Source organism: Lepisosteus oculatus, chromosome 20 (genome assembly GCF_040954835.1).
Source record: "Lepisosteus oculatus isolate fLepOcu1 chromosome 20, fLepOcu1.hap2, whole genome shotgun sequence".
Lineage (NCBI taxonomy): Eukaryota > Metazoa > Chordata > Actinopteri > Semionotiformes > Lepisosteidae > Lepisosteus > Lepisosteus oculatus.
In genome coordinates, this window is record NC_090715.1 from 4,387,188 (window position 1) to 4,404,619 (window position 17,432).

The window sequence follows — 17,432 nt, forward strand, 5'->3', positions numbered from 1 at the left end:
AACTGCAAAAATAACTTTCATACTCCATCATGCGCAAGAAAGGCCACGCTATGTAAAAAAATAATTTCCATGCAGCTCATCACAAAAAAATATATATTTGGTGTGTTGTGTTTTCTTTTTGTCTTTGGCGTCTGAAACGCCTCTCTCAAAAAAAAAACTTAGAATAGGGCAACTGCGCCATCAAGTGACCACCTATCGCGAATTATCACTAAACTCCCTTTAAGCAAATTACAAGACTCGTTGGGTCAAAGAAAACGAACTGAAAGCTGAGTACTAACTGGAGATTAACCCCCTGGTTAGCACACAGTTCCGTTCCAAACTAGTGCCCCGACTTAAATCCGTTGCTTCGTATTAAACTTGTTCTCCATGGCAATGAACCCCAAGCAACAGCTTCTGTCCTCTAGAGTTTTGAAATGGAGTACTACACCTGAACCACCTCTTCGCGGGGTCTACGCAAATTAATAGCGTACTAAGCAGGACACTGGATCACATTAGAACATTTTCGAACACAGTGGAAATGGTATCGTCACGGACTAATGAATTTATGCAGCTGTCGCTTGGAAAATTAATGAGATATTTAACTAAAATGGCTTCCATTTTAGTGCACCCTCACTGTACTGATTGTATTGTACTATGATTATTATTGTATCATTCGTTACACTGTTGCTGTGTTGTCTGTGTAAAGCTGCTGTTGCACTGCAATTTCCCTCACGGGATCAATAAAGTATCCATCGTCTTCCCAGTCACACTACATTTATTAATAATTACGTTTATTAATAAACGTGTTGATTAGCAAAAGTGTAATTTCTTAAGTGAAGTTAAATCTATCTTCAGCCAATGCATGCAGTGCCTTCAATGGGCGTTAGTGAATTTTCATATATCGGAAAGGAGTGAAGAGAACTGACATTAGGTAAATCCATATTGAAATGCGGTGTAGGTCTAAATGTGTTCTGTCACACCTGGGTGTTAATTGAATAGATTCGTTGTATTTTTTTTATTATTATGATAGGACTCTACACTTGTGTTTCTCGGGGGTGTAGGACCGCACACGCCACAGTGACGGCGCTGGTAAGGCCAAATAAGAGGCGAGCAAAACGCAGTTTTAAAATCCCGAAGGCTCACAAGGTCAGAAGTGAAACCCGAAATGACCCGTTTCAGAAGTTTACCTTCTTAGAGCTGTACATATAATTTGTTCTTTACTTGCAGATGAAATCCACTCCAATGTACCAGCATCTTATATTGATGTGAATTCTAAAGCAAGAAAACCTTGAACTTATCTTTACTCGCTACCCCAGAGATCTACAAACATAAATTAAAAGCGCTTAGATGAAGTGCAACAAATGTAGCCCCTGAAGTTGCCTAACACTTACATTTGTAGTGTTGCAGACACGAATGTTGCTTATTCATGAAACCGAAATAGCAATGCGCTCGCTTGTCTGAAGGATCTCCGTATGAATCTCTATCATTTTATCACTCGAAACAAAAGCGGCTATTATACATGTTCAAACTCAGACACTCAGCTGCTGTTCCCGTTTGTTTCGTGATTAATTGCAATTGAGTATGGCATTAGACGTTACGTGAAAATGTACACATCTTTCTTAAAATTAAAAATAACATTCAACAGCCAGATTCATTCAGTTACATACTAACACAGACAGTAAAAGTAATAATTATGGCCTACATATGAACTTACTGATTCGATTAATTGAAAAGTCCCGATTCAGAGCACCTGCAGTTCGTGCTAATTAAAACAGCAATGCTGAGCCCTCAGTTCCGCGCTAACCACAAGTTCAGCTGGTCTCCAACTTTCACTGATAAATCCGAAAGTTTGTTGCAATCGACCCATTAAGTTCAAAACTATATATACTGTAGGTATAATATAAAATGTATTTTTGTTAATTTTGGTCTGTTGTGAAATGTCAGTTAAGGCATCTTAAATTTTTTATTCCATATTTTTCCTTCGAGGTGATTAGGAATGCCAGGATTTAGCTATTGAAAACTGTCATGATGGAAAATACACTACACCACAGGTGCTTCTGGAACACGGGGAATAGAATCTCTCTCTTTTTTATTTTCTTCTTTTATCCCGTGAAAAGGATTTATGTCTTAGTTCTCCTCTTCCCCTCCTCCGCCACTACAGTACACGGACAATTAAATGTGCATTTGTGCTGTTTTTAAAGAATTCAATGCCCGCCCGCCAGTATTTGATATAAACAGAACTAGCGCAATTGCTAGGGAGTTATTGTTATTGCTTTATCACACGCGGTGGGAGGGAATAATTTATAAAAAAATAAAGTGATTCCGGTGTTAAATGTTTTAAATGTTAAGTCTGTTGTTTTCAACACAAGTACACGAAATTGCTTAATTACGCCTATGCGCTGTTACGTCACGCCTGGCATTTTCCATTGAGCGACTCGTGGTCACAGGTAGGTGGCGCTGTGCTGAAGCACCCGCCCTCCTGCCCGCTTACAAAGCGGACGGCGCCTCTCTTGTCTCCAAGCGCGTCTCCTCGGCTCTCCGACTCCAGCGCTGCGCCCTGCCGGCTGCGTCAGTCTGCTTGTCTCCGCTTCCGATCACCAGCCATGGCTCTGCTGAAGTCTTGCAAGGTTTTCTCCAGTCTGGGGGCTTATTCCCCCTCTCTGGCAGCGTTTCCAGTTCGGGCCAGGTAAAACTAAGCGCGGATGTCAGTGCTGTGTTACCGCATTTTATGACTTCCAGCGCGTTGTAGCGTGGTAACGCTGTTGTAGTGCGAGGCTTGTGTTTGTGTTTGCGGGTTGCTCAGGATATGGGCTTCAGCTTATCCTGCAATTCACTTTGATCGAAATTGATATTTTTTTCGGCTTGTATTTTTAATCGCTTGTCTTCTTTACGTTGAATGCACAGGTCACCCCCCCGCCCCCCTTAAATCTGTCACCTGATGTCTTAATTGCAAGCCTACGAGTGTATCGCATAGCACTTTCTGAGTGGGAGGTGATCTGGATCTTCGTAGTCTTCACCAGAAAACACGGCTCTGTACTTTTTCTTCCTAATAATAGGCTGGAAAACATGGCGTTTCTTTTGTCAGCGATAGTGTAAGGCCTACACAAGGTTGTTGGGGGGAGTATGCTGAAAGTAAAGAACGACCTCGAGATGTAGGTCTTGATTTTCTGTATTAATTGGTTTGTGTTCAGGATAGAGCCTCACTTAACATCGCTGCACGTGGCCGTGTAACCTTGAAATAATGGGAGGTGTTGATTTCCTAAGCCTTTTAGATGGGGTGGACGGGACCCGTCTGCTGGGTCGGTTTCGTAAGACTTTGGGGGTCAACAGCTAGCGTCTGCGTTTCCTTCCCGATAATGCAAGTGGATAAGGAAGTGTTGCTTCAATCTGCGAATTTAAAGAGACGGAATAACGCTGCCGTCCGACTGTCGAAGCGATAGCCGACAGACATCCTCCCCTGACTGATTCACGAAGCGTCTCCCATGCGGGAGCCGTAGGTGGTCGTTCCTGCGCTGTGATTGGCCGGTAGGTGCGGGCCTCTGGGCCGCGATTGGCCGCGGTGCTCTGCCGCGTGAGCGAAGCGCGGATGCACAGTGGCGTGTCCTTCAGCCTGCAGCGTGGAGGGCACAGCTCTCCTGCTGCTGTCAGTGCGGGGAGTAGCAAAGTCGGGGTTTCCAGAAGATTATTCCTCGATACACACACACACACCAGGTGTTTAGGCTGTAGCCAGCGAGGGTCAGGTTCCTTAGTCTAAAGATCAGTGGCTGACCCTGTGTAGCATTTACCCCTTGCTGTGTCAGCTTGCCAGGTTTACTCCAGAGTATGTTTGATCTTAGATGCAATAGATACCTCCATGTCCTGTTTATTTGTATCTGCAGTCAATGCATTTTATCGAGGGGTTAAATGCACCTGATTTTAATTCTAGAATGGAAGCTGGCATCTTAAAACCTTTGGCAAATCTAGACAAATCTGCTTGTTTTTTGGAAGTGGCTGGGGTGGAGTCTGCAAGCCTTAGGTTGATCTGCGCGCTGACTAATCCTGCCAGCTTGTCAACGTGTTTTACTCTGCACAGCAGCTACAGCACTCATGGGCTCATACCGGTTCAGTTCCTTGCTCTAGGTACCCTGTTCTTCTCTTAGTGTGGCTAGGTGCCATAAGGTACCATTGTGGATTTAGGAAATTAGTGAGCTTCCTGTCCCAGGCAGAACTGATCAAGCCTGGATCTGTCTTTCTTGCGCTGTCCTCTTCTCTGCCCTGCTCCACAGACCAGCTATTTATAGTTGGGTTTCCTCAGTTGTTGACTTTCTAACAAGTGTAATGCGAGAAGAGGCTTCAAAGTCATAGCCAGGGGGTATCGTACAGACAGACATGAGCATTGGCCTATGAAGAATGTCTTTTAAAATAGCCACCTGCATTTGTTTCTGCTTTGTGAGGAGACTGCTTTAAATGTGTTGCCATTATAGTACTAGTAACAAATTCATACATTTGAGCACTTTATCCAACCCAGTTCAGAAATGTAAGGAGCATCAAAAATGCTACACTTGTGACTAGCAAATTCATCAAGTAATAGGAATGTTGCTATATGTGCTACAGAATGCAATTGGACAGGACTTAATACCTTATACTGATGAACACTAGTCACCAACAACATTCTTCAGCAGGCGGTCTCCTGGGAAAGTTACATCCTAGTTGCACAGCTGATAGCCATTGGAAACCACATGAACATCTGCAATGTGTGTTTATTAGTTTGCAGACACTGTTTTGCTAAATTGCCCTGTTCCTTTCTAAGAGCCTGGATAGGCACGTTTGCTGGTCACTGAGACCTAGGTGTTGTGTGCCATCCCAGCCCGTCCCCCAGCTGGGTGTTCTCGTGCCAAGCTGCAGGACTGTTGACGCGTTGGGATGGGGCTACAGGAAGCACAGCAAAGTGAGGTGATCAGTGCAGTGACCTTGACACTGGGCTCTGCAAGTGGAGGTACAGCTTACTTAGACTTCCCCACTGATTAGTGTATTGCACACAGTAATCAGTGCATCGTTCTGTCTGCACTCCACTCCCTGACATGCACAAGGGAGATCTACCCAAAACCTTAACTGATTGTTAGAGACGACTTGGAGATGCTGCTGGCAAGCCCTCTTTAAATGTTGCAAAACCGTTTCTTTGTTTCTTCTGATTTCGCTCAGGCTTGACATTCAGCTGGTTAAATTGCTTCATCGCCTGTGGTCAATTGATTCTGACGAGTGAGATAATATTGTACTTGCACAGCAGCCATTCGGGTCAAGTAGATAATGGTCATCCTGCCAATTAATATCCAAAATCTGTGTACCTTGGTCTTCCGTAAAAGTAGTAACTACAGCATTATAGACTGTTTGAGTCTTCTGAGGTGTCCAGCTGTTGATTGTGCCTTTTAGTAGGACTCGGGGTCTGCCTTAAATCTGTGATGTAAATGATAGTCCCTGAGATGCTCATGAGATTATACCGTGGAGAAAAGGGTGCCCCTGTATATATGTGCAGCCTGTTTTTCACATGTGCTAAGCTGGCCTCATTAGTGGTCATTAAAGTGAAGAAAATACCAGCCTTGACAGGTTTACAATCCTTCACATAGCTTTACAGGCTAATCCATTAGGGAACAGAGTCCAAAGGTTGAGAGCTGTTGACAAAATCAACTTTAAAAAAAAAACTTCCAGTGGAGAATTCCTGAGTCTCTGCCAAAAATGCACACAAAATATTTGGACTGTCAGCTGATTTATACTGTTTTAAAGGAAGTGGCTTAAAGTTTTGGATGTATTAAGATGTGCATGGAATTTATAATTCAGAGCTTTATAGGAATTACCTGTTTTTCAGAAGGTGCAGGTTTTGGTGTGGTCTGAAACATCTTAAATATGAGCCATCGCTCTTCCAGAAGCCTCGGATCAGGGAATTGCATAGTAATACCATGTTTCATATTAAAGTATACCAAACTTCTTATATATATGTAGTTCCTGGTGGTCTAGTGTGGAAATGGGACCCCCTGACCCTATTCTTGGGGTCACCGAAGCCTTCAAGCGGGACGGCAACCCCAAGAAGATGAACCTGGGGGTGGGAGCGTACCGTGATGACCAGGGCAAGCCCTACGTCCTGAGCTGCGTGCGCAAGGTGAGCTGGGCCCCCCCTCGGGCAGGTGCTCTGTCTGCTGCTAGTGTCACATTCGTCAACAGACGGGCGGGAGACGGTTTTGTGCAGTTTAAGCCCTTATTGAGCACCGTGTTGAAGCAGTGCATCATTGCAATGGCCCTGTAGGACAAACAGCAAGGAATCCCCCCCCTCTTATACGGTACAGCTCCAGGTGGTGTGTGACAGAGGTTACACACTTCCACTAGGTGGTTTTCACTCTGCTTTGTGAAGTTTCCAAGCTCTCCCTGTAGAGGGAGATGAGTTGCTGTTAGTTAAGGCTCACCAGTTTTTATCTGGTTTGAATGTACCTTTTGGTACCGGCAGTACATGGCTTGGTTACCATGCTTCAGCAGTGACTGGAATACCCTCCCAGATGTACAGTACATATCCCATTCACTGTGGTACGCTTCATGATAGCACACAGGCTCTTGAAGTCTCGTGCTTGTCTCTGTTGTGTGCCATGTGCTCCACTGGGAATGCTTTCCTATAAGTGCTGGTGTTCTATACCTCCTTTCCTCTCCAGGCAGAGGCCTTAATTGCTGCCAAGAAGCTGGACAAGGAGTACCTGCCCATCGGTGGGCTGGCCGAGTTTGCCAAGGCCTCGGCCGAGCTGGCGCTGGGGTCCAGCAACGAGGTCCTGAAGAGCGGCCGGGTGAGTCCCCTTTCCCTGGATACTCCATCAGGATCCAGCGTCGGAATGCAGCAGAGTCGTTCTGCACTATTATCTCTGGATTCTCATAGAGGCAGGGCAGGAGATCAGCTTCTTGTAAAAAGTATATAATGTTTAGTGTCTTGTGACAGCTTATAAAGTGAGGTTTATAAAAAAAAAAAATGTAAAGCCTATTTTTCCCTTCAGGTAAAATTGCAGGGAATGTCATTTACAGCTTTAACAGAAATGTTCTTCTTGGATGTTAATATTTGATCTTTCCTTGCAGTACATTACTGTTCAGACCATCTCTGGAACAGGCTCACTGAGAGTCGGCGCAAACTTCCTGGTAAATCCTTTCTTTCAGATACACTGAAGTTAGTGAGCTTGTCACACCAATGTTGTGTAGTTGGCATCTTTGGCAATACCTCTTTTTGTTGAAGAGCGTTGCTCTTTGGAACTTCAGTTCTACAAATTGCTTTAGTATAATGTTTTTTAAAAATCTGTAGCTACCATGATTAATTTCAGCTAGTATAACTGGAGCATCAGTTTCGCTATGGTAATAAAAGCACCTTGGGTAGGAAACTTTGCAGTGTTCAGTAACATTGGCCTGAGAGCAAACTGGTGTTCAGGAAAACGTGAATGTAGTCTCCCCTCTCTGGTTTATCAACAGTCCCGGTTCCACACCGCCAGCCGTGACGTCTATCTGCCCAAACCCTCCTGGGGAAACCACACCCCCATCTTCAGGGATGCTGGGATGCAGCTGAAGGCGTACCGCTACTACGACCCCAAGACCTGCGGCTTCGACTTTGCTGGGGCTCTGGATGACATCTCGGTGAGTCGGGGGTCAGAGGGAAGCAGCCCAGGGACAGGACGGTCAAAAGAAGCTTTTTTTTTTCTTCCTTTCCTGCACAGCAAAGATAAGACTGAAGTGCTGAAGTATTGGTGTTTTAAAAGTACAGGACTTGCAAATGTTCCTCTTCTTGTTTTTAGAAAATCCCAGAGAAAAGCATCATCCTCTTCCATGCTTGTGCCCACAACCCTACAGGAGTGGATCCCAGGCCTGAGGAGTGGAAGGAGATCTGTGACCTGGTGAAGGTGAGCTAAGAATTACAATGCAAAGGGTCCTGTTTGGCGAACTGATGGCCATTAACTGCTACAAAAATCAATCCTAGAGAACATCGTAGGAGTTCTTGATTCTTGGTATTCAGTATTGGAAGGTACTGTTTGATCACTGTAGCTCAAACTGATGTGAAGGGGGAAAAAGGTTCATTGTGAAGCGGATCTTTTTCCACTGTATAAACTGGGAAAAACGGACTCCTGGAGCCTGGAATGCCATCGGCTCATGCGGCCTTCCCTTGCTTGCCTTTCCAGAAAAGGAACCTGTTTGTGTTCTTCGACATGGCGTACCAGGGCTTTGCCAGTGGGGATATTGACCGCGACGCCTTGGCCGTGCGCCACTTCATCGAGCAAGGCCACAACATTGTGCTCTCCCAGTCCTACGCAAAGAACATGGGTCTTTATGGTGAGCTCTCCCCCGTAACGTGGTCCCCCGTGCCTTTGAAACCTACGTCCTTCCGCTCCTGCCCTGGAGGCCCACACGCCTGCTGGTTTTTGTTCCAGCTGAGCCCTCGGCTACACTGACCCTTCGTTCAAAATTAACCTGGATTTGTTTCCCAGCTCTTGAAACATGTTGGCGCTTTAACAGTTGTATTTAAAATCTTTTAAGGCTCCAGTTCTCTGATTAAGGTGGGATGAAATGAAAACCAGCAAGCGTGTGGTTAGCCAGGAGCAGGATTAAACAGGAACCGCTGTTCAATCAATGTTGCTGGCTCCCAGGGGGCGGGTGGGGTTGGACTCTGCTTTTCCAGATCTGACCATCCGGTCTTCCTTGGGGCAGGTGAGCGGGTTGGGGCCTTCACTGTGGTCTGCAGCGACGTGGAGGAGGCCAAGCGTGTGGAATCCCAGCTGAAGATCCTCATCCGTCCCATGTACTCGAACCCGCCCATGAACGGAGCCCGCATCGCCGCCACCATCATGAACGCGCCCGAGCTGCGCCAGGAGTGGTAGGTCCCGGTGCAGGCAGGGTTTTGCCTGTAGACCTTAGTTCTCTGTAAGGTGCTTTTGCTTGGCCACTCAACCAATCACCCTATGTTTATGGATCGCTTGTATGTACGTCTTTACTAAGTATATTGTCATTTCTGTGGGGATGTGACTTGGAGATTGGCCTCTTTGTGAATTAGTTGGTCCTCTTTCTCCAGGTTGGAGGAGGTGAAGGGAATGGCCAATCGCATCATTAGTATGCGGGAACAACTGGTTTCTAACTTAAAGAAGGAGGGCTCCATCCACAACTGGCAGCATGTTGTAAACCAGATCGGCATGTTCTGCTTCACTGGCCTCAAACCTGAACAGGTACTTTTATTGACTATGTTTTAGCTTTGTTCAGCTCATTTTCCTGGTGTGCTTATGAAGAGCTTTTCAAATAATATTCCTGGACTTGGATCTGGCTCTTCAATATCAGTTCTGGTCTGGATAAAAGACGATGTGGAGTAGAACAATAGAGACCCCAAATCAATGTCTGCATACTTGTGTAGTTTAAAGTTCCTGTAACCAATGAGTTACTACCATGTAACTTAAATAGTGCTAGTTTACTTTCTTTGTTCAGGAACTGTTGCCATATGGAGGAAAAACTGGGAATAAGAATTTTTAAAGGGGAAAGAGCAACTAACTTTTTTTTTCTGGTCTGCAGGTGGAGCGTCTGATAAAGGAGTTCTCGGTCTATATGACCAAGGATGGCCGCATCTCTATGGCTGGGGTCTCCTCCGCCAACGTGGGATACCTGGCACACGGCATCCACCAGGTCACCAAGTAACGGGACAGCCTGGCGTCCTGCAGCAGTGAATTAAGGGGAGACGGAACTGTGGCACTGAGCAGACTTGGGAACTGTCCACTGAGCCTTTATCCAGATCCCCTGGTTCTCCGTTTTGGATAATCTGTTTCAGATCTTGATAAATACTGTTGGGAAGTTATTAGGTTGTCAGAACTATTTTGGAACCAGCCCATCACCTCACTTCTTATTGCCACAGTTACGGCTTACCTTTTAATTATGGACAGGATATTTCTCTTCCTCCCCCCCTTCTTGAAAGCTAGGTCAGACTTCATATGTAGTCTGTGATTTTGTATGAGAGCAGGTGTTTTACTCCTCTTGGGCAAAAGGTAATTTGAGGGACTTGATGTTAGCGGGTAAAGATCTGATCATGCCCACTGGTGCATTAGGTCAACATTCTGTTGTAGACTGAACATTTCAGATTCCTGTTTTCACACTTTCTTCTGTTTTGATATGAGAGTTAAGAACTGCTGATAACGTTGTAGCTGTGCTCTCATCCTTCTTACTAGTAAGACTTGTATTGGATGAGGATGGAGACACTTAGTCCAACTGGTTAAATGGAAACTTAATCCAGCCACTTGAATCTCCACTTCATTGAGCCCCACCCTATACGCCATTTTTACCTTCCATTTCCCTATTGGTGCTCTCCCGTGGGTGTTTGCTTTTTCCAAAAGGATGTTGAGGAATCCCAAATTCCAGCTCCGTTCAGGTTTAGGAGAAGGGATTCTCGCTGCAATAATTAAAATAAGCACTTAAATGAGAGGCATTTAATTGCTTCTCGTATTGTTTATAAAAAGTTTGGCCACCATGTGCGCTGAAAGTATTAGGAATTAATATGTAATTTGTGTGGGAGGGCTGCATTTTCTGTGAGAAGCCCCCACTCCCAATCCTATCTCTAATTCTGAAATCAAGCATCCACTGCTGATTGTGGCCTATGAGTTAGCTCTGATTCTATTGGCTTTAGGAAACAAATATTCCCTCAAAGGTAGAATGAGATTTTCTCTATGGCTACTGTCCACTTTCGGGCCGAACAATTCATAAAATGTGACCATTCAGAGTGAGTTTAACTCTGAATCTTGGCTCTGCTGCATGCCTGTAAGGTTGGGGATAGCCTTTTCCTTGTGTATTTAGCACTTGGATATATTCAGCACTTAAAGGATACAAAAAAAAAAGATTCCTTTATTTTTATTTTATTGGGATGATGTCAAAGCTTGAATTGACCCTTTGTATAACTATACACTTCCCCCACCACCTGGTGATTGGATGAGGTTTGTAAGATGAAATCTTGCTCCCCCACCCCCCACCCCCCCCCAAGTCTGACTGAATTTCCTAGTGTGGGATTTGTGCCCCATACATTTCACTTATCTGAAGTATCAAAGACTGTAAGTCCCAAGAGGTGGCAGGATTGTTAATATTGAATGTACCTTATAGGGGGTGTATGTAAATTCTTACACTGTCTGCACTTTTAACCTGAATAAACCATGATCTGAAAACCCTGTTATGCACTGCTTATTTATGTGTTCAAACTTGACTTTTTACAACTTATCTTATTTAAAGATGCAAAATCACTCTGATAAGTGCCTTTTATTTCTATATTGCTAAACCTTCAAACAGGGTTTGTTCAATATGAATAACGGGGCTATCTTCCTTCAGTCGGTCTTGGTTTTTACTTCCATTTGCAGGGACAAGCTCCTATTCCTTCAAGCCCTTCTAAGAATGCTTGCTTTCAGTGAAGAGCCTTATGTAGTGACTCTTCTGCAGTTGTCAATTGCCCCTTACTTGGCATTGTACAAGAGAGAGACCCTATCAAATACCCACACAATATAAAATCAACTAGGAAATCTGTTCACTGCAAATCTGGTTTAAAGCTAATCCAATTCCTATGTGTGACCACCACCCATTGTCATTTACCCATGACTGCATTGCTAGAGGGGGGGGTAGTGTCCCCCCCCCCCCTTGAACAGCTGCAGTTTTCTGCCTTGCGAAGGCGAGCCACCTCATTGGAACAAGCTGCAGAAAGTAAGTTGTGTTCTGGAGGCTGCCAGCGCTGGGTACAGAGGCTGCGTGAATTTCTCCTGGAAGCTGTGCAGCGGGAGCAGAGACCCCTCGTCCACGCTGTAGAAGGAGAGCAAGCCGCCCTCGAAATCCAGGAGCACCCCGACTCGCTGGGGGGGGCTGGCCTCCAAGGGAAAGGCCACCCTGTTGTGCAGAGCCTCCAGCCGCCTCTGCTCCCCGTACAGGCACCAGGAGTGGGCGTTGTACCCCAGCCGGCACGCGTCCTCCGTCCCCTTCCGGCCGATCCGCGCGTCGCACACGCCCACCTTCCAGCGCCCGGCCCCCTGGATCTCCACCTCCCAGTAGGCGCGGCCCCCCTCCCGCGGCTCGGCGCCCAGCACCTGCGGGAAGTTGCTGAAGCGGGCCGTGCTCGGGGGGTAGGGCTGGGGCTCCTCGCGGTACGAGACGCCCCTGTTCCCGTCGGCCAGGGCGAGCTTGGGGTAGGCGGTGTCGGGGTTCAGAGAGGGGACCGTCCCGTCTGCGTGGAGAGAGGGGGGGTGTTAGTCTGGGAGGGATGTCCTTGCTGCAAGCTCTGGCGTTTCATAAATGGAGATACTTTATTGTCCACCACTGTGGACATTTCTTCGGCTTAAAATATATACAAGGAAAATAGTCACGTGAAGTACATGAAATCATACCAACAGTATGTGATGAATAAATAGGCAGTGGGGGGACTTAATTTGCCTACAGTCATTGAGCAGTTTTATTGCAGAGGAGGCAAAGGACTTCCTATAAATATCATTTGAATTTGGTACCCTATACCATCTCCCTGATGGGAGCGTTACGAGCTGAGAATAGAGTGGGTGTGTGGAAACGGCTGTGATGTTCCTGGCCATTCTGAGAACTGTATTGAGCCGGGACTGCTGTTTCCCAATTATTTTTCCTGCCATTTTCACAGTCCTGGTCAGTTGGGTTTTGCTTTTCAATCCCAGATTTCCATACCAAACTGCCGTGTTAAATGCCAGGATGCTCTCAACAAGGCCTTTATATGCCCTCTCTAGGACATTTTGACTAACATTAAAGTGAGTCTTGAGTCTTTGAATTAAAAGCAGCCTCTGATTTGTTTTCTTAAAAATGCTGCCTATATTCTCAGTGTACCTCAGCCTCTGATCAATATGTGTTCCCAGATATTTAAAACTCCACAACCTCTACAGACTGACCTTTGAGCACTACTGTCTGCAAAGATTGCCCTCCATTGGTTTTAGCATTGAAAAGAAGAATGTTTAGTGGTTTAAAAGCAGCAGGCTCCATGGTATGTATGAGAACCAGACTAATAAGTGAAACATTCCTAATTGCTACAAATAGAAGTGCAATTCGCACATGCCTCACTGCAGAAGTTTATGGACTTTTCAGACTGGTTTCACACAGACATTACAATCTGGACTGTCAGGCCCTGCTGCTGCTAAAGTGCAGCACAGTCCTGGACCACAGTTCCAATATCCTTCGTTACAGGACCTGGAATCCGGAAGTGTTTTCGAACTCACAGAGCACCCGGAGGGAGTCCCTGTCGGTCCCTGTGGTGAGGCTCACAGTGTCCAGCCTCCTGTCAGTCCACTCCTGCAGTCTGTCCAGCCTCATTTGGTCCAGTTCCCTGGGGGGGGTCAGCTCCTCCACTGGGCTGCACATCTGTCTCATACTGCGATGGGCACAAAGCGAAATCATGATTACACCACCCGCAGTACAGTTCAGCCCAGAGAAATAGCAGGATTTCCCAGACAGGCGTGTTCAATGCTTTATACTGGTCCAGGATCATCATTAGTACACAAATTATTGGGCTACATTGTTCACAGGCTCTTAGTTTGTCAGTAAGTTAGTTTGTTTCAGTACGTCTGAGAAAGTTTTATGTGCATGCTGACTGCATTTAATGAAGACTTACCTCTTGGATATCTTGCTGTATTCCTGTGGGAAACATTGAAAAAATCCAGTTAGAATACTTCTAGCAGAAACAGGAGTGCATCAGTGGGGTTGGTTCTAGTGCATTTTCTCCATTCTGAACGCTTGTCCCAAAAACTTCAATTCTAGTCATCACCCTTAGTACACCTAAGAACATCAGGGTCTGTAAATGCTACGAACAACACTTTGATTTATTGAGAAGGCTTTCTGCCACTGCCTCCCACCTTCAACTGACAGTGATCGCTTAATTCAACATGATATACATTTACCTATTCAAGATAAGAACAAGAAGGTCTGTGCTTTCTTATGCAAATGCCAGTTTTGCTTCACAAGAGTAACCTGACGTACAAAATAATTATTCTCTTTCATCCTAGCGTTAATCCCGCATCAGCAGGGTCCGCTTGTCGGCACGCCCGTCTCCATTTGGTGGTTTGAATCAAATCTTTGAGCTGATGTTGCCATTAAATGCGACCGAGAAATACTCCAACCGGCGTGTTGCACCGCCTGCCGTCAGAGGGGGTGGGGTGGGGGAGGAGAACAAAGTAACGTAGCCAATTCATAGAGGGGGATTATTAGGAGGCGTGGGAAATCTGGACAGGACACCGGGGTTACACCCCTACTCTTTTCGAGAAACACCCTGGGATTTTTAATGACCACAGAGAGTCAGGACCACGGTTTTACGTCTCATCCGAAAGACGGCGCTTGTTTACAGTATAATGTCCCCGTCGCTATACTGGGGCAGACGTGCAAAATAATGATTGACAACAGCAAAAACCACCACCACCTAGCTGGCACAAAAATGTTAAAGTCCGTGTAACCTCTTTCAAATCACAGCAGATCTCAGCTGGCTGGGAGCGCAAACTGCGTCGCTAGGCAAAATCTGAGCTCAAAGCCATCCCCCGGGTGTACCGTACCAGGACAAAGGCCTGGTCTCGGATCCGAGACGTCCCCCTGGTGTCGGACAGGCTCTCCAGCGCGCCCATGTTCTTCTGCGTGAGCTGCAGTGTGTCCTGGAGCTGCTCCAGCTGGGCCTCGATGTCGCCTAGAGCCCGGCTCTCCTCCCGGGACAGGCTCTGCAGGGCCAGCTGCTCCTCTGCGTCCAGGGCCGCTCGCATGGCCTCGTACTGCTGCTGGACATGGGCCCTGGCCTGGCTGACCGCTAACTGGGGGAACAGGAGCATGAGCCCTCTTAGCCGTCCCACTGCGGCTCAGTCACCAAGTCCATTAAAGCACACTGGACCAGACTGGACAGTGTCCATTAAAGCACAGTGGACTGGACCGGATTGGACCGAGTCCATTAAAGCACACTGGACTGGACTGGACCGAGTCCATTAAAGCACACTGGACAGGACTGGACAGTGTCCATTAAAGCACAGTGGACAGGACTGGACTGGACTGAGTCCATTAAAGCATAGTGGACTGGACTGGACCGAGTCCATTAAAGCACAGTGGACTGGACCGGACTGGACCGAGTCCATTAAAGCACACTGGACCGGACTGGACTGGACCGAGTCCATTAAAGCACACTGGACAGAACATTAATGTAGCTTTCTTGGCTCTTATACCTCACCCAGTAGCGAATGAAACTCCTGTCAGTGGCATCTCACTTCTCTTACAGTTAATCCAAAACTGTGATCAGGGAGCTCTGGAAGACTAGTCCCAGGAAAGACAGTCGGCAGCTTGTGTTATATATACAGCTTATGTTGTTAAAGGGGAACTGCAGTCCCAATTTCTCAGACTGGTTATTAAACCTCGGTAGGAAAATAAATTCACTGATGGTATAGATCAGATTTACAAATGTTGAATTTAGCACAAAATACTGAACTTTGTGAAAGTACTGTAAGTCGCCATGTTGTGGCAAAGCACTGGTCTCGCCACGGGCAAGAGTGAGAGTTCGCGATTTGCAATGGGAAGCGGCCCTTCCTGCTCACTAGTTTCTCTATTGACTAATGTGACGTGATGTACTCTCTGTGATGTGCGAGGGAATAAGTACAGGTTGTGCAGCAGACATTTCATGGCAGAAATGTTCCACCGTGATCTGCATGCAGTTAACAAGTGATATTTGTAGGTAAAACCGAGAAACTGAGAGCAACATCTCTATTGGATGAAGGGAGAGGTCTTCACAAGCTGCGTGTTTACCATGTAACAAGTCTGCTTCACATCACCGGAGGTTTTGTTGACTCATTCTAATTCACAGAACATGGCGCTGCTCAGACATGGACATTTAGTCTATTTTGTGATGTAAAATGGAGGTTTTTACAAGTTACTGTGTACATCTGACTTACATTGTGGTTTGCAAAGCACACATCAATGCTGATTCTCTCTAACCCCAAAATATAAATATAGCCTTGCAGGTCACCCCTGTATTTACACACTTGTAAGCTGTATATCTGGGCAGATGACACCTGGAGTGTCTGTCTTATCCACAGCGAGGACATAGTTTACCACAACACCGAGCTCTAACCCACCTGGATGTTCAGTTTCTTCTCCTGCAGCAAAGTAAGTCTGTCTTCGACAATCTGAACATTTTCCTGTATTTTAATCATCCCTTCTTTCAATTTCCCCTGAAAGGAAAAAAATGTAATGTTGTTATTAGTTGTAGTAATAGCAGCTGCAGTGATCGTAGCAGTATTGGCTGGATCAGAGTCTCTACTGTACAAACACTATAATGAGTATGTCAGGTGGGGAGCTGCGTCAGCATGCGTAGCCTGCAAAGGAACAAGTACAGGTTTATTCCATGCTGAAGAGAGAAGAGAGTAAACACAACGTTTCTTTCTTATCTTTTCAGCATGGAATAAACCATTACTTGTTCCTATAATGAGTATGTGTAGTTAAAATGGGGTTCGCACACAGTTTGAAGCTCAGCAAAGTTACTATATCAGGAGATTTGTGCTGTGACAGCAGTGTGTGCAACACATCCTGCTGCAGGCCCTCTGCCATCGGTAGTACCAGAAGGATCAGTGTATCATTCACGAGCCAGAGCAGTAGACACAGAGCCCAGGGACACACACACAGAGCTGCAGAGAATCCCGCCTCTCACCCTGAGCTCCTGCTCAGCCTCGCCCACGCCGACGCACTGGTGGCCCTTGTGCGCGCCGACGAGCGTGCACATGGTGCAGATGCACTCCTCGCACTCCCGGCAGTAGATCTTCAGCATCTCCTGGTGCTCCACGCACTTCCACAGAGAGATGTCGGCCGTGGGCTGCACCAGGGGGTGGCCCTGGAACACCGCCACCTCCAGGTGGATTTTCAGGTGCTCCGCGCACATGGAGGCTCCACACACCAGGCAGGTCTTCACGGCCGGCCGGCTGGAGGTGATGCAGTAGTTGCAGGGCACAGTGCTGCTGGTGGAGGGCCTCTCTGCCTCTGTGGCAGGCGCCGAGGGCTGCTCTCTCTCTCCTCCCAGGGCTGGCAGTTTCCTGTACTCTGCCCTGCACTCAGGGCAGTAGTAAGGGCCAGTCTGAGAGGTGCTCCACAGCTCCTGGATGCAGCCCTGACAGAAGAGGTGCCCACATCTCAGAGTGGTCGGCTGCCGGCATTCTCGGTGGCACAGAGGGCACTCCGGCTGTACGCCGAGCCTCTCTAAGGCTGCGCCCATTTTAGCCATTTTAGAGAACAAGGAAGAAAGACGAGGGCCTGGGAGGAGTTTACAGTTTGAAAATGAGAGACTCCACCTTTTCCCCCCTTTAGTTCTTAAAGGGGCAGAGCAGGAAAAAAAAATTACGGCGGAACAACTCACACAAGTACATTTTCATACTGTACTGTGTTCAGTACACGGGGTCGCGGCGAGCCCAGAAACCCGGCTGACAATGAACTCCCGG

The 17,432-nt window shown here is 46.7% G+C and overlaps 2 protein-coding genes across 2 annotated transcripts; one reads left to right on the forward strand and one right to left on the reverse strand.

Annotated features, from left to right (window-relative positions):
* The first annotated feature begins 2,498 nt into the window (after nt 1-2,498).
* got2a (glutamic-oxaloacetic transaminase 2a, mitochondrial) lies at nt 2,499-11,164 on the forward strand. The gene is made up of 10 exons (XM_006641394.3): nt 2,499-2,665; nt 5,956-6,112; nt 6,654-6,782; nt 7,066-7,125; nt 7,450-7,611; nt 7,770-7,874; nt 8,151-8,301; nt 8,677-8,842; nt 9,038-9,188; nt 9,526-11,164. Exons 1-10 carry the CDS (start codon nt 2,583-2,585, stop codon nt 9,646-9,648), a joined length of 1,287 nt encoding a protein of 428 aa, XP_006641457.2. The 5' UTR covers nt 2,499-2,582; the 3' UTR covers nt 9,649-11,164.
* A 227-nt stretch (nt 11,165-11,391) lies between these two features.
* Nucleotides 11,392-17,239, reverse strand: LOC102699180 (E3 ubiquitin/ISG15 ligase TRIM25). The gene is made up of 6 exons (XM_015368599.2): nt 16,652-17,239; nt 16,080-16,175; nt 14,526-14,774; nt 13,595-13,617; nt 13,203-13,354; nt 11,392-12,196 (listed from the first exon to the last, which is right to left on the reverse strand). Exons 1-6 carry the CDS (start codon nt 17,216-17,218, stop codon nt 11,661-11,663), a joined length of 1,623 nt encoding a protein of 540 aa, XP_015224085.2. The 5' UTR covers nt 17,219-17,239; the 3' UTR covers nt 11,392-11,660.
* Between the last annotated feature and the right edge of the window lie 193 nt (nt 17,240-17,432).